The sequence below is a fragment of the Cariama cristata genome, unplaced genomic scaffold, assembly GCF_000690535.1.
Source record: "Cariama cristata isolate BGI_N322 unplaced genomic scaffold, ASM69053v1 scaffold6502, whole genome shotgun sequence".
NCBI lineage: Eukaryota > Metazoa > Chordata > Aves > Cariamiformes > Cariamidae > Cariama > Cariama cristata.
In genome coordinates, this window is record NW_009604356.1 from 42,994 (window position 1) to 57,480 (window position 14,487).

The 14,487-nt window shown below is 34.9% G+C and overlaps 1 protein-coding gene across 1 annotated transcript in view; it reads right to left on the bottom strand.

Annotated features, from left to right (window-relative positions):
* Nucleotides 1-8,747: 8,747 nt before the first annotated feature.
* The window catches only part of LOC104158003 (contactin-5-like), a gene marked incomplete at its 3' end in the record, with an annotated part of 66,132 nt that continues 60,392 nt past the window's right edge, over nucleotides 8,748-14,487 (bottom strand). The window contains exons 6-8 of the mRNA XM_009695560.1: nucleotides 13,163-13,299; nucleotides 11,075-11,204; nucleotides 8,748-8,914 (exon numbers count right to left, since the gene is read on the bottom strand). Of these exons, the coding sequence (XP_009693862.1) occupies nucleotides 8,748-8,914; nucleotides 11,075-11,204; nucleotides 13,163-13,299 (434 nt within the window). The remainder of the gene's footprint in view (nucleotides 8,915-11,074; nucleotides 11,205-13,162; nucleotides 13,300-14,487) is intronic.

The following is a 14,487-nucleotide window of genomic DNA, read 5'->3' on the forward strand; positions in this document are numbered from 1 at the left end:
AATTAGTAAAACAGTGCTGCTTTTGAACAAAGATCCTTTTTTGTGAAGGGATGATCTTGCCATTTGTTTTTATTATTTAGTCAAGGTTATTGTTTCCCTTTTCTACTTCATAACCAGATCTCTAATTCCCATTATGAGCCTGCTACAGCTAAATTAGACCATGATTTATGCAAAAATGGAAAAGAAGTGACTTGCGGAACTCTCTCAGGAAGATAAGAGTTTCTGTTATGAAGATTCTCTTTCTTAATGTCCTCAGCATTTTCTCTCTTCAGTACTTTTTGATCATTAAATTGTCACTTGGGAATCTGGGGATCAGCTGGTGGCATGAAGTTAAGTGTTTAAATTCCCAGTAATTTTAGATGAAGTTTCTATTAAGGACAAATTTTGCTGAAAGTCATAGGCTGAAGAGCCTTATGCAAAGAAAAACCTTTAGGCAACTGATGACTTACCATATTTTGCCTGTGTGGTGCAGAAACAGGCAGCCATTTATAACAACAGCAGAGAAATGAATCATAGTTAGAATCAGAATTCATGAACTGTTTTGCTCAACTGATAATTAGTTGAGTAGTCTAAGCAGATATTCAAGGCATATACAGCAGATCAAATATCTTGTGGTCCCTAGCAACCTAAAAAGGTTGAGCTCTGCAGCTTTTTGTTTCCAGTAGGGCTACGGTATATATATATCTGGGATACTTACAGTTCAGTAATTAAGAAAAAAATCGAGAAATGCAATTCTATGGAAATATCAAAAAGCAAGATCATAGCAGATGGGACTCAGCTCCCTAAGTATTGGTGTCTAACCTGTAGGTGCTTGAAGAGGTCCAAAACATCCACATGTGCTTGACGGGTAGTACCAAGTAATTATGCGAGACTTGCACTCTGCTGACAAAGCAGCTGGAGGCCAAGGGGGTTATTGTAGGGAGCTACATATCTGTTTGTACACAATTAAATTATATTTGAATTGAAAATTGGTAAGATATGGTAGAACGCTTCTTCAACATCAACCTACTGAGTGAGAAGAGAATGTTTTTCTAAAATAATGTATACTCCAACGCACTGTTACCTAAACATACACTTCTGTATTAGAACCAAGCGTTATTTCCCTAAAAAGAGTCAGCAACTGCCTAAATAGCTATATAGCAATATATGAAGTACTGTTTTAAGGAGAAATAACAGAATTGTCCTGAATACCGTTCCTGGGAAGAAAGACTGGGTTGTTTCAGTTCAGAGAAGTCATTTAGGATCTTGTAGATAACAATTTCCTTGAATATAACCACAGAATTCATTTGGTAGCCTGTGGGAAATGCTATTTATTAAACTAATTGAAACTCACGAGTGGCCATTTTCTTTCGATATTTGACTGGGGACACAAAGTAAAATCTTCAAACTACTTAATAAACTGCTCCTATAGTTGAATGAATTCTGAAGATCTTTATTTATTACCAGGAAAAAAAAGCTGTGGTGTTTTCACCCAAAAGTGTAAGGGGAGTAGACTGAGCTACTGTGCTGTCTGTTTGGCTGATCGCACAGATGCAGAAAAGCTTGTGCCAGATACAAGTTGAACCTGGTGCAGCTTGAGGACCAATAGACAAACTGAAAATTACAGTTCAGAGTAATTTTCCATTCATTTTACATATATACTTTCTTTTGCCTTCACCGTGCACAGTTTTCTGTTTAAACAAAAGTTGCATGTGACAGTTAGACGGAACTGAAATTCTTTTGGAAAGCTACCACCATGATTATGAAGAAAGCATATAATATATATTTCTTACATGCAAATACATGTTCATATTTAAAAACATAACACAACATGTACTAACCAAAGGATTTTATAAAATTGATTACAAATTTCACCTGCAAACTCAAATAATTTTTTCTTTTTTCTGCTCTGAAACACCCTTCTTTTTATTTTCTCCTTTGATTTTTTTTCATAGCAATTGAGCTATAGAGCCATTAAAATAGGAACTTACAATGGAAACACTGGCAGATCCTTAAATATAGTAGAGTGAAGAGTAAAACTGTAATAAGAACCTGTCAAAACTGAAAATGAAGGAGTCTGAGAGACTAGGAGAATATAAAAACATGTCCATTTCTAAGTTTTTGAATGATGATGTTTTTAGATTTAAGTGCTCCATGTGTTTCCACTAATTGCATAGCAAAGTGTGACAGATGAAATATCTAGGCATACAGGACAACTACTTCCGTAGTTCAAAGATTTCTGTATTAACCTGAAGGCAGATAAAAGGCAATAGTCTCAGGCTTCGCTATGTCTCTGTCTAGCAACACTATAGCAGTCCTATATTTGTATTTGGAATTTAATGTCCCCAGATGAGATCTCTTTCTTCTGTTTTGGGGGCCTACAGGAAAGCTGGGGAGGGACATTTTACAAGGGCATGCAGTGATAGGACAAAGTGTAACAACTTTAAACTGAAAGAGGGAAAATTTAGATGAGATATTAGGAAGAAATTCTTCATGGTGAGGGTGGTGAGGCAGTGGCACAGGTTGCCCAGAGAAGCTGTGGCTGCCCCATCCCTGGAAGTGTTCAAGGCCAGGTTGGACGGGGCTTTGAGCAACCTGGTCTGGTGGAAGGTGTCCCTGCCCATGGCAGAGGGTTGGAACCAGATGGTCTTTAAGGTCCCTTCCAACCAAACCATTCTATGATTCTATGATTCTTTCTTTTCTCTGACTTCTTTCACAGCTGCTGAGTGTTAGAGAAACATAACCTGAAGTACACAAAATGACGCAAACTTAGGTAAAGGCAAAATTTCAGCAGCTGCAATTTACTCCCTCATGTATTATGTTACATACAGCTTGAACACTTTGTCCTCTCCAGTGGATCTATTTTTCATTTAGTACCTATAAACGATGCTTCTCACTTAATGGGTACTGTTTAGTGTTTTCCTGTTCTTCACAGGTCAGTGTGTGGCTTGAAATTTTATATCCGCGTGACTATGCAGACAGAATTTCCTTCTTAATATTTTTCCATGTTTTTAATGCCTGATAGCTTCACAAATATTCATGTCTCCCTATTTTCAGTATCCACTAATTTTGTGACAAAGACTGACTGTCGGAACACTTACTATTAATATCTAGTACTTTGTTGTTCAATGTACGGCTTCTACAGTCTTCTTTATGGCTGCAAATCAGTCCCGAAGACTTCAAGTAAGGCACATGGTAAATTAAGAACATGTCCAGCGGACAGTAACTTTGCCACATGTCATTACACAGTAGGCAGGTTTTGTATAAGGCAGTGATATCTCCATTTTATGAATTTTGGTGGCCAAACAGGTTTGGGGCAGATCTGAATGAAGAATTTCAAGTGTCATGGAAGAAGCATTGATATTAATTCATTATATGTTCATACTTACTATAGATCAGAGCCTCCCCACTGATTGACACACTGATCAACTGATATGCACATGGATGGGAGGCAGCAAGCAACCAGAGCCAGACTCTTCTCAGTGGTGCCCAGTGACAGAATAGGAAGTAATGGGCACAAACTGAAATACAGGCAATTCTATTTAAACATCAGTTCCATTTAAACATAAGAATATCTTTCTTTTTTACTGTAGGGATGATTAACTGGAATAGGAACAAGTTTCCCAGCTAGGCTGCAGTGTTTCCATCCTTGGAGATACTTGAAACCTGACTGGACATGACCTTGAGCAACCCGTTCTAGCTGACCCTGCTCTGATCAGGGGGGTTGGACCAGGTGATATCCAGGGGTCCCTGTCATTCTCATCTGTTCTGTAATTCCTTGGTATCAGTCAAAGAAAATGGAATAAAAAATTTTTACCTATTTGCAATTAATAAAAAGCCCACCATGATGTCTACTGCAGGAACAGGGATGTTGAAGTTTGTGTCCTAGTCAAACCCAGGTCTGGCTATTGCACTCAAACTATCTAAAATTCACTCTGCTACTTAACCTGCCAAAAGTTTTCTTCACCTTATCTCCAGAACTCCTTCAAACTGAAGTTGAATGCAGGAAACTAATTGTTCCATGTGAAAAGAGGCTGAATCGAAGTGGCAGGTGGACTATTGTTACCATTTATTTTCCTCACAGAAATGCGTAATATATTTAGGTCCTCAGCCAAAGTTAACCTTGGACCTCGATGGATGAATATGAGCTATTATACAATGGCCAAAGAGAGACTGGCACTGTTCTGCTCATGGTGATCTACTGTGAATCTGACCTTCAGAGACTGTTAATGGTTTTCTGCAAAGATTGTTCTGTCATGTGAAGGAGAAAGCTTGGACTGTGCCATATGGAAAGGGAGCAGTCAATAAACACAGAACTATATTACCAATGCATACAGATATGTTTAGACATCACCGTATTAAGAATTTTTTTAGATTAAATATTAATCTGTACACAAATTGAGACATACAAGAAACATTAATAAAATAACTATTATTATTTGAGAAGCTTCAAAAGGAAAAGGAACAAAAGCAAAATAAAGCAGCACAAAATTGGCATTGTAAAAATTCTGCTTCCTCAGCTACCTGTTTGTTGGTTAAATTGTGCTATTTCTTTTTTTTTTTATTTCTTGGTGGTCTGAATGGAGAAGAAAAAATAGGGACTGAATAGTATTCTTTGCACTGCTGGAGTATTCTTGAATGACTATTTTAACTATAATTAATGAATATGTAATGGAAATAATGAGCTAGAGTGAAAATTCAATATAACTTTAACGAGAACGTTGTTTTAGATGTAGGAGAAAGAGCAAAAACAGATGAACAAAGACTTATAATGTTATAATGCTTTTTAATACCTATGACTCCTCAAGCATATCTGTTTAAACATCAGCTGTAGTCACTCCTACAAGGCAATCTAGAGAAGAAAGGTAGGTGACTTTAAGAAAGTGATGAAACAGAGATTACAGGTCATGGAGCAATGGCTCATGAAAATTTGCGCATCAGTAAATCATTAGCAAATACCTGCAGTTTACAGAAGCCTGAACACAGGAACTGAAAGAATTTATAAAAAATGTTTGTCCAGAATTTAATAATTGACTTCATTAGCATTACTCATGATTTATATTTTTGTAAGTGACAGTAGATTCCAGTCTATTCTACTGTGTATTATAAAGTTTATTGTCTACTTCAAATAATGTTATCAAATATCACTTTTGTTGCCTTATTTTAGCTTGATACATAAGTTTAAAAAAATGTTTAATTAGAAACAGGCTCCTGACTGGCTTTCTGATCTGAATAGTCTGAGTCTGGGTGTCTAGAAGCTGATGCTAAAACAGTAAATGAGGATTTGATTACAGATTAGGAAATATCTGACTGGAATACTTCTGAAACTTCATAAAAAATGTTTGTTGATCACCGTACTCTTGCCCAAGGGCCAAATTCTTCTTATTTAGGACCTAAATCAAAATTCCTACCAAACATTTTATTACAAATCAAAGCATAAACTTATTTTTTCAGACTTGGATCCCGATATAATCCACTATTCTATAAAACCAAAACTAGTTATGATGTAAAAGATTCAAAAGCTCTTTACAAAATTCTTAGTGACTAAAAATCAATAACCAGAGTACACAGTATCACAGGCTGCCACAAATGACACACAATCATCTGTCAGCCTAGGAAACAATAGATTCCAGAGACAAGTAGTTAGTAAAGATAGTTAACAACTTGTGAGTGACTAATAAAAATATGCAGCTTAAATGTGTTTCTCTACCTACACAATTCCCATTGTTGTTGTGCTCAGGGGTGTTCTGATTCCAAAATAGAAGTATAACAATTCCTCTTAACTTTTAGGTGAAAATGCTGATGAACTTATGTTTGTTTGCATGTATTAACAACTCATTGAGAAAATGATATACGAAAGAGATTTGAATTTTACATGTAGCTCCTTACAAATGCTGATAGTGATCATTAAATGTCCTGTACCAGTAAACTTCACAGACTATGCCATGTTCTTTGGAAGTTTTAATCTTCTGTATAGTAGATCTCCAATACCATATATTTTATTTCATTACAATGTGGCTTTTGTTGTTCTTGATCTTTACATCTTGTTAATAGAATGAATTGTGAATACTTTGGAATCTTTACTAAATAAGTGTTTCTAAATAGTAATTTAATAAAATTTAAAACATTTATGAGATTGAAACACTCAGAATGATACTTTTTGTCAGCAAATAGTTGTGAATATCCTACTCTTTTTGTTCTGTCTTATAGACTTGCCACTTATTCAGTACTCAGTTCAAAAGAGATGCTATAATATACAGATGTTTTCCAACTGGAATCAAATGATCTGACTGCTCAGAATAATGATTGCTTACCAGGGAGAACAAATCTAGCATAGATAGACTGTGAATGTGAAGACCTTGAGTTGGATAATGTGTTCAAAGGTAAAACCAGACCAAGAGATGGAGCTCATGAAGACTCTTTCCACAGTTATGTTGCCAAGTGAGTGTCTTTAGTCTGTTGAATGAATCTTCAACATTTGAGGCTTTCATAGTGCATTAAATTCCAGGAGCTAGTGTAAAAGTCTGATTGCAGTGAGAACAGTACTCAACCACAAGGAACAAACTCAGCCTTGTGCTCAGTTACAAACGGAAATGTCACTTGAAGTATTCCTGTCAACCAGCTTTTGGTTGTTTGGAGGAACATCTAAGGACACAACATAGCTTGGAAGAGGTGGAATAGATGATAGCAGACCCACTAGTCAAGTGGAATTTCTTCTTCTCTGTAGAGAAGAAGGTTTCTTTTGTATCGAAAATTTTCTAAAAGATGTGTCTAAATTGAGTGAATTCCTGTTCTGGGCTTGCAGACTGGGCAAAAATAAAACACAACATGCACTTGGTACAAGCACTCTAGAAGAGGAATAAGCTGTGGCAGAAAAGAAAGAAATATTTTCTGCTGTCCTCTCCTTGCCCTTCCTTATTATTTAATCAGAAGGCTTTTTTTTTTTTTAAAAAAATCTTTGATGGTTTAACATTCTATGCAAACTCATCACATGATAGTTCCTAATTGTTTTGTGCTGGTATTTTTATCAGTACTCTATGAAGAAAGCCCATTTTCAAAGTACATAGATGTGACCATCATGTCAGATTATTCTTTTTTTTAAATGCTTTACAGTGTTCCCTTCCAATGGTTCCTCCTCAAAGTACCCAAAACATGGAAACACACATACTACCTCTATTGATTTACAATTCCTTTCCCCAAATCACCGTAGGCTTCCTCATTCTCCTCTTCAAACAGACTCTATTATTGTTGTTTAAAGTATCCTGTATGTAGAGGCAGAACTGAGTTCCCTTGAAATCGATATTCCCCTCACCTCCACCTCTCTATAAATGATAGATGCAGGGGAACTCCTCTGAATGACACAAGATACTTCCTCAACAGCTGACTAAAAATTAAGTGGAATATAACCCTAGTCTTTCAAAAATTTGAAATAGCTCAACCAGCTTTTTATCTTCCATGTTTCATCATTTCCTGTTCCAACCTCTGTCAAAATAAGCAAGTATCAAAAGCTGCAAATACCAAAAATTTAGCTCCAGATCTTATTTTTATGAGATTTTGACCTCAGAGTTAGGCTATGTTTGGACAGATATCAAGTAATTACCAACACACTTTACTGGTCTTGGTTTAAAATGTGATTTACATGTGATGATCAGAGAAACCATAGTGAGTTTTGTGGAGATGAGAGGAAAATGTCATGTAGTGAAAACAGTTAACCGTGTAGCTACAACATGGAGGCATCAGTCCCAGAATATGTGATATTAGCAGCATCTTTGTAATACTGTTCTGTCATATCTTGTCAATATGTACTACACAACATATACCTCTTAGTAAAATGTTGTATGTGATGCTGTTTTGCTCTGCTCCCCCAAAGAGCCAATATGGCATGAAAAGTCACCCATTTTTCCTTCTCAGAACAAAATATATGGCATGAGACAAAAATTAAACTCACCTGAATGAAATGGCTTTTGCAGCTAACGAGGACAGATGTGCTCTATTGCTTTTATCAGTATTGCACAAACGAACAAAAAGGCCTCGCTTTTGTCATTTTGACTAATGTCATACAAGTCAACTTAAGCGGTTCATTCACATACATTACAAGAAAGAAGATAAGGTTGCACTGTGTACTTAAAGACCATGTGCAGGCTGGCAAAACCATTCTAGTGTACAGACATGCAATCTTGTAAAGTGCAATTACAGCTGGCATTTAACATGCTTGAACTATGTTTAACGTACAGAGCTGGACAGAATTTATTTAATCCAACATATTCTGTCAAACAGACGTGCTGCTGAGTACTGAAATTACTTGTATAATTAAATCCTATAATGGAATCATATTTTTCTTCTCTGAATCATTTTAAAGCTATTCTTAGACAGACTTCCATTGTGATCAAACTGTAAATCTGCCTTATTATTTCAAATTAATAAGCACATTTGATATTTTATGTGGTCCTGACTGCTTCAGCCTCTATGCTTTTAATACACTCATATGCTAAAGTTATAGTATCTCTACAGTGCAACTGAAGCACTTTTGAAATGAGTAACAGAAAACAGAGAAAAAAATCAAAATAATAACATCTTTTCATCTGTCCACATCTTCCAAAATATTTAAGATTTTTCATTTCAATATTGTGGAAATAATAAAGTCTCTACTGTCAGACAAATCAGCTGATAAAATAATTATGTCATATCCATGCCAATATATGCATGTTCTTGCTGTATTTTCATATCATATCATGGAATCAAACATGCAAACACAATATTTAGTTTACCGAACAGACTTCTGACCTCTTACTCTCCCTTAACGCTTTGTCTCCTTTCTTCCAAGTGATAGTTGGCTTTGGAGAGGCTTGTGGCTTGCACTCAATGATAACTTCTTGGCCCTTGGTAATAATTATTGTTTTCCTCATTTGATTTAGTGGGAAAGTGGGAGCTGAAGCTGTTGAAAAGAAGTACGTTAACTCTGCAGAGAACAATCACAGCTTCCTGTTCTATTACATTCTGATAGAAGATTAAAAGAATAGTTTTGGTTTGGTGGATAAAATCTCCTTTTTTGACTTGAAATTATTACACCACAGATTAGATGGAATTTTACATAACATTTGAAATCAGCAGCCAAGACTAGGTGGCAGGTCTATAACTTGATCCAGTTATGAATTAGTGAGATGTACTTCACATCAGCATGCTAAAGTAAGATTGTGAAATCCAACAGCTTTAACAACTAAATACTACAGTCGATTTAGCTACACCTTTTTAAAAATTTTTGGATTTCATAGATAACCTGTTAGAAGTAACTAGTTCAAAATGAAAAGAAGTTTAAATTCCATAACTATCCAAAATGCACTCTCTAGAGTTAATTCTTACAAAAAGTGTTACTGTTAGAGAAATTTTATTGCTTTCCCTGTTTATGTTTGTCAGAATATTTGAAACTGAATAGTGAGACCTTTTTAACAGAAGATATTTAACCATGTCTTGATCTTAGTATCTCCTTTTCAAGAAGTCCCATTGATTACAATTCATCAGCTAAGGTAATAAATGTATCACAAAATGACACTAATTACTGTAATTTCACACCAAGAAATACAACGGTTCTCAAGTAACCTCCTTTGTTTGTGTTTTTCTTAAACTAGTTTTGCAAAACCAAAGCCCCCCTGCAATTATCTCAGCTACACATATAGGAACATATTACACTCCATTGCCTCAAATATGTAGGAATTTCCTACCATTATTTTGGGTAATTTTCATACCAGCGCTATTTATATGGGCAATTTATTCTGTTCTTTTCCTTTTAATAATCCAGAAAATTAAACACAACTGCTTCTTTAATGCAACATTATGGTTAAAATTTAATTGGAGTATAATTTCACAAGTGACAAAATGAAAGGCTGATTTTACTGCAGCAACATACAATGGCCATTTCTGACATTAGAGGACGTGAAAGAAAGTGTACAGCTACCTGATATAATAGGTATACCTATTTTATAATAGATATAAAAAACAGAGCAAGAGAACATTGTAACCAACAGAGATCTCTTTGCAAATGACAAAGGAAACTGATGGAAAGAGAGTAACCACTGTGGGTTTTAATTTATGGCTAGACAGAAATATTTTGAAGAGTTATCAGTGAAATTCTAATGGTGGCCAGCTAGGAAATAGTGGAAATGTACGAGATGATAGATTATTCTTCTGAAGACCAAATCTTAGCTCAAATGTAGTATATTATTTCAGTAACTTTAGCTTTATTATTCATTTAACTGTGAGTTTACAAGAATTATTCCCAGGTGCAGGTTTTGAAATTTGCAAGCTTTGAGCAGTGCAGAGACCTCTAATCTCTGTATGGCCATTGAATTACTTTGACAGACACCTGTCTTCCAGCTGTACGATACTCTAATAAAGATCATGCGACTCTCACAAGTCTAGTAGAAGTACTCTTCTCACTATTGTCCCACTGTGTGTTACCAGTTTGCTTTAAGGAAAACTAGACTATTGGAGAGACCTGCTTCAAATTTTCTTCCTTAACTCCCCACTTCAACTTTTGAATAATGAAATTTTTATTGTATTTCCAGGCAACACTGTGCAATGTATTTGCTTTACTATGGATGATATTAGCTGAAGTACATAATTTCCAATATTCAATCAGTTCGGGTGATTTCACAGGAAATTTTTACACCTTTAAAACTAAGATCATGCTGAATTACCTTTGAATCATGGCCTTGGCAGAAATAAGAATTTAATTTTAAGAGAGACTGATAGATATTTACTTTCTCTAAGTTTCTTCCCCTGCACTTATTTTTGAGGGAGTAAAAAATATTTTTCCATTTATTTGAACTGAAATAGCCTTATATGAGAAATAGTCACAAAATGTAACTGAGTCAGTAATTTATGAAAGAAAATTTTAAGTTAACAGAAGGATCTGTGCTCTCTCGGGCAGTAAAGGACCCTCTCACACATAAATAACAAGAATAAAAAGGAACCCGCTTTTATCTGCTCTGCTAAGTTTGGATCAGCAGGAGCTGTTCCTTATCATAACAGAGCAAGAATAAATGTAATTATCAAAGGGAAAAAAAGGAACAGTCTGTTCTTTTTCACTAATACTCACCTAAAATCTTCAGCTCAGCACTGGCATAAATCGTGCCATACTTATTTTCTGCTAAGCACTGATACATTCCAGCATCTGAGACATTCACACTGTGGATCATCAGAACACCATTAACCATCTCAATCCTGCTCTGTAATGGAATAAAACAAAAATTCTATAAAAGCAAACAGGCACTGGAAATTTGCTGTGCTATTAGCTTAAGGCAAATGGACAAAAGACATTATTAAGCTAAAATAAAATTGAGCGACGAATGTCCTCGGGCTTACTTTTTTCTTGTTATATAAGGAATGATAAGAATAAAGTAGATGGGGGAGGGCAGAAAAAAATACAAAAATATTTAAAGGTAAATATTTTTCAGTGCAAGTTCACTATCTCCAAGGCTTGCTTTTTTCTGTTTGCTTGGTTTTTTGCTATTACCCTGACATGATTTTTAAAAGCAGTTCATCATGGGAACTTTCATGAGGCAAAAAGTCAGTTGTGGGTGTAACATATCTGATGAGCTTCACAACTCTAGCAAATATTTGGTTGCAGTCATGGTACTAGTTTCATAAAACTAGATATAAAAGATTGCTTGCATGAGTAAGAGTGAAAGGATCTAATCACCTTCATCATTAGTGCAAATTTCTTATTTGAAAGGTCCACTAGTAGAAAATAATTGCCACATCTGGAAGAGGAGGGGCATTAATAGCTGTTTGTTGAAATGTATACTTCATGGAGCTGTTTACTGAATAATTTGAACTGCTATAAAACATATTTAAGTTTCATTATTACAGTTGTTGTAGGCTTAATGAAAAATTGATGAAGAATAAAGTGAGAACACAGAGGAAACTGTGAAAAAAGTTCTCTCTGTTGTAAGCTCCCAGTTTAAACTGAAATTTAATTTGAAATTTCAGAGCCTGGTGCAACTAATGGTTTGGAAAATCAGAAAACCAAAAAGTACAGATATTTAAATTGCTTCAATTTCAGGACTAATAGCTCCATCTAAAAAGGCAGAAATGGATAAAGTAAAGGCATATAACCTTATTTTCAATGCCTCACAGCTTCAAAGGTAAACTGTGTTTATGTTTCCTTTCTCATTGTTTGCATAATTGGTTGATGTTCACAGATAGAAGTGACATTCACTGAAAAGAAAGATATTACATCTTTTATATTCTTAAATCCATCTGTGAATTCATTTACAAATGGAGACATTTTCTCCCAGAACTGAACAGCTTTATTTTAATCTGGAAAAACACATGAAATAAATTTACAAAACTTTTCTTTACTCTAAATAATTTGAGACTATAAAAATCGAAAGGTGCTAGGCAAAACCCCACATGATGTGGGCTGATGTGTTGATGATTCAGTTAGAGAAACAGAACAAAGTGAAATAAAAGGTAGGCCATGCCATGAGTAGTCTTTTAAAAGGAAAAGAGAATTTTATTTAGATCTAATTCTAAAATATATCAGGTGACTGTAGTCAAAGACTTAACATTCTAGGAGTCTTACATGGAGCATTTTAATGGTCTATACGGTGAGTTCTGTTACTTGCAGAGAATTAATGGAGTTGAAAACTGATGAAAATATAATAGTCATTGTACCTCTTACATTAGCCTGCTAATGTTTTGAAGAGTATGATTATGTACAAACAAAATGTGGTAAATAACATAACATAACATTGGGGGAAAGATGAAGGAATCTGTTTCAGCAAATACAGCACTTCTCTGAGTTGTTACTAACTTTTTATACAGGAAAAAAAAAAGACACAAATAGCATAATAACACTATCTAAAAAAAAAAAAATTAAACATACTGGAGGTTGCTTAGAGGTACATTATAGCACAGTGGCAGATGCTGTTGCAGACACAGCTCAGAAGGTTCTGTCTCCCAAATATTTCTGAACTACAGAGAATTACTGAAGAATGCAATTTTACATTACTTGAGGTGGTTCAGAAAGGACACGCATAGAAAAACTGTCTGTATACTAACACTTAAGAAACTAACACAGAAAACAGTAATTTCTGAAATACTTTTAAACATTTTCTTTAACTAACTCTATCTGAACAAAAGGAGAAACGTGCAATATACTGGTGACTCTTGTCTAATGTACCTGTGGCCAGAAAGGAGCTCCATTTTTCAGCCAACGATATGTTGGCCTTGGCTTCCCAGTGGCTTTACATTCCCATCGCAGCTGATCTCCACTGTCTAATTGAGTATCATTAAGTTTCTCCACCCAATGTGGGTAGGCTAGAAGAAAAAAATACCGTACTAAGTACAAAGAGTATAAACTGGTAAGTCTCTAGCTGATATGCAAAGACCTAATCAATTCAGGAGCCTAAATTATGGCCTTTACAAAGCTTAGCTTACTCTCAGAAAGAAGCACATTTAAACAAACAACCAAAACCGAAAAAGAAAATAGTAAAATTAACAAAACTCCGTAACTTTGAAGGAAATGCTGTAATGGCACCAGGCAGTGAGCAGTATCATGACTAGGAACAGAAATCTGCCTGAGTTAATAAAGTCCAATGGATTAAATTACAGTACTATATATTAATGCATTAATTATTACTGGATTTAAGAGCATTTGCTTGGTAGTCACAATAGAATATTTAACAATTTTTGGTAAGGAGGTCAATCATCATAGACTCTTTTTCATGTAGTTTTTCTCAGTTTACTAGAAAACCATGATTTATTCAGCTAAGAATGACTGGGCATTTGGTAAGGTATTTGCACATATTTTTGTTAAAGTGTCTTCAGTTTAATTCATATTTCTAGGGAGAAAATGCTTTTAATGTTTTTAAGCACAGAATCCATGAGATTTCCAGCAATTGTCAGGAACATAAATTACACAGTGAGTCAATGTTAAAACAATCTTTTTTTAAAGTCGTTATGTGTATATGCAATCATTGGTACCTAAATTTCACATATTAATCTGTTAAAAAGCAAGGAATATTTTTTGCAGAGAAGCAAATCTTTAATGCAGCAGTTGATCAGATAGCTGTATATAGGACCTTGTAATTTGGAAAAATTTGTATGACTCATTAAGGAACTGAGCATTCATATGCAGAAATAAAAATGTATGCTTAAAAGCCAACTTTTGGGTTTTCATGCTGTAGCCATATCAATTTCTACAGCAAAGAGGATGATAGATGAAATTAAGTAACTTAATGATATTAAATATTGGTTTGTTTTGTGTTTTTGTTTTTGTTTTTGTTTCAAATAGTAGAGAATAAATAGCTAAAAGGCCTCCATTGTTAAAGGAATGTAAAATTCTTCTGCTTGATATGAATAGAAGTCCAGATCTGTCACAACAAAGTCTCTGCTTCAAACGTCGGAAAATTGATAACGTACTTAAACATGGGGAACCAAGCTGAAAAATAAATCTTTGAATCTAGATGGTGTTTGACAGGTCACCAATCAAAGACGTGAGAAGAT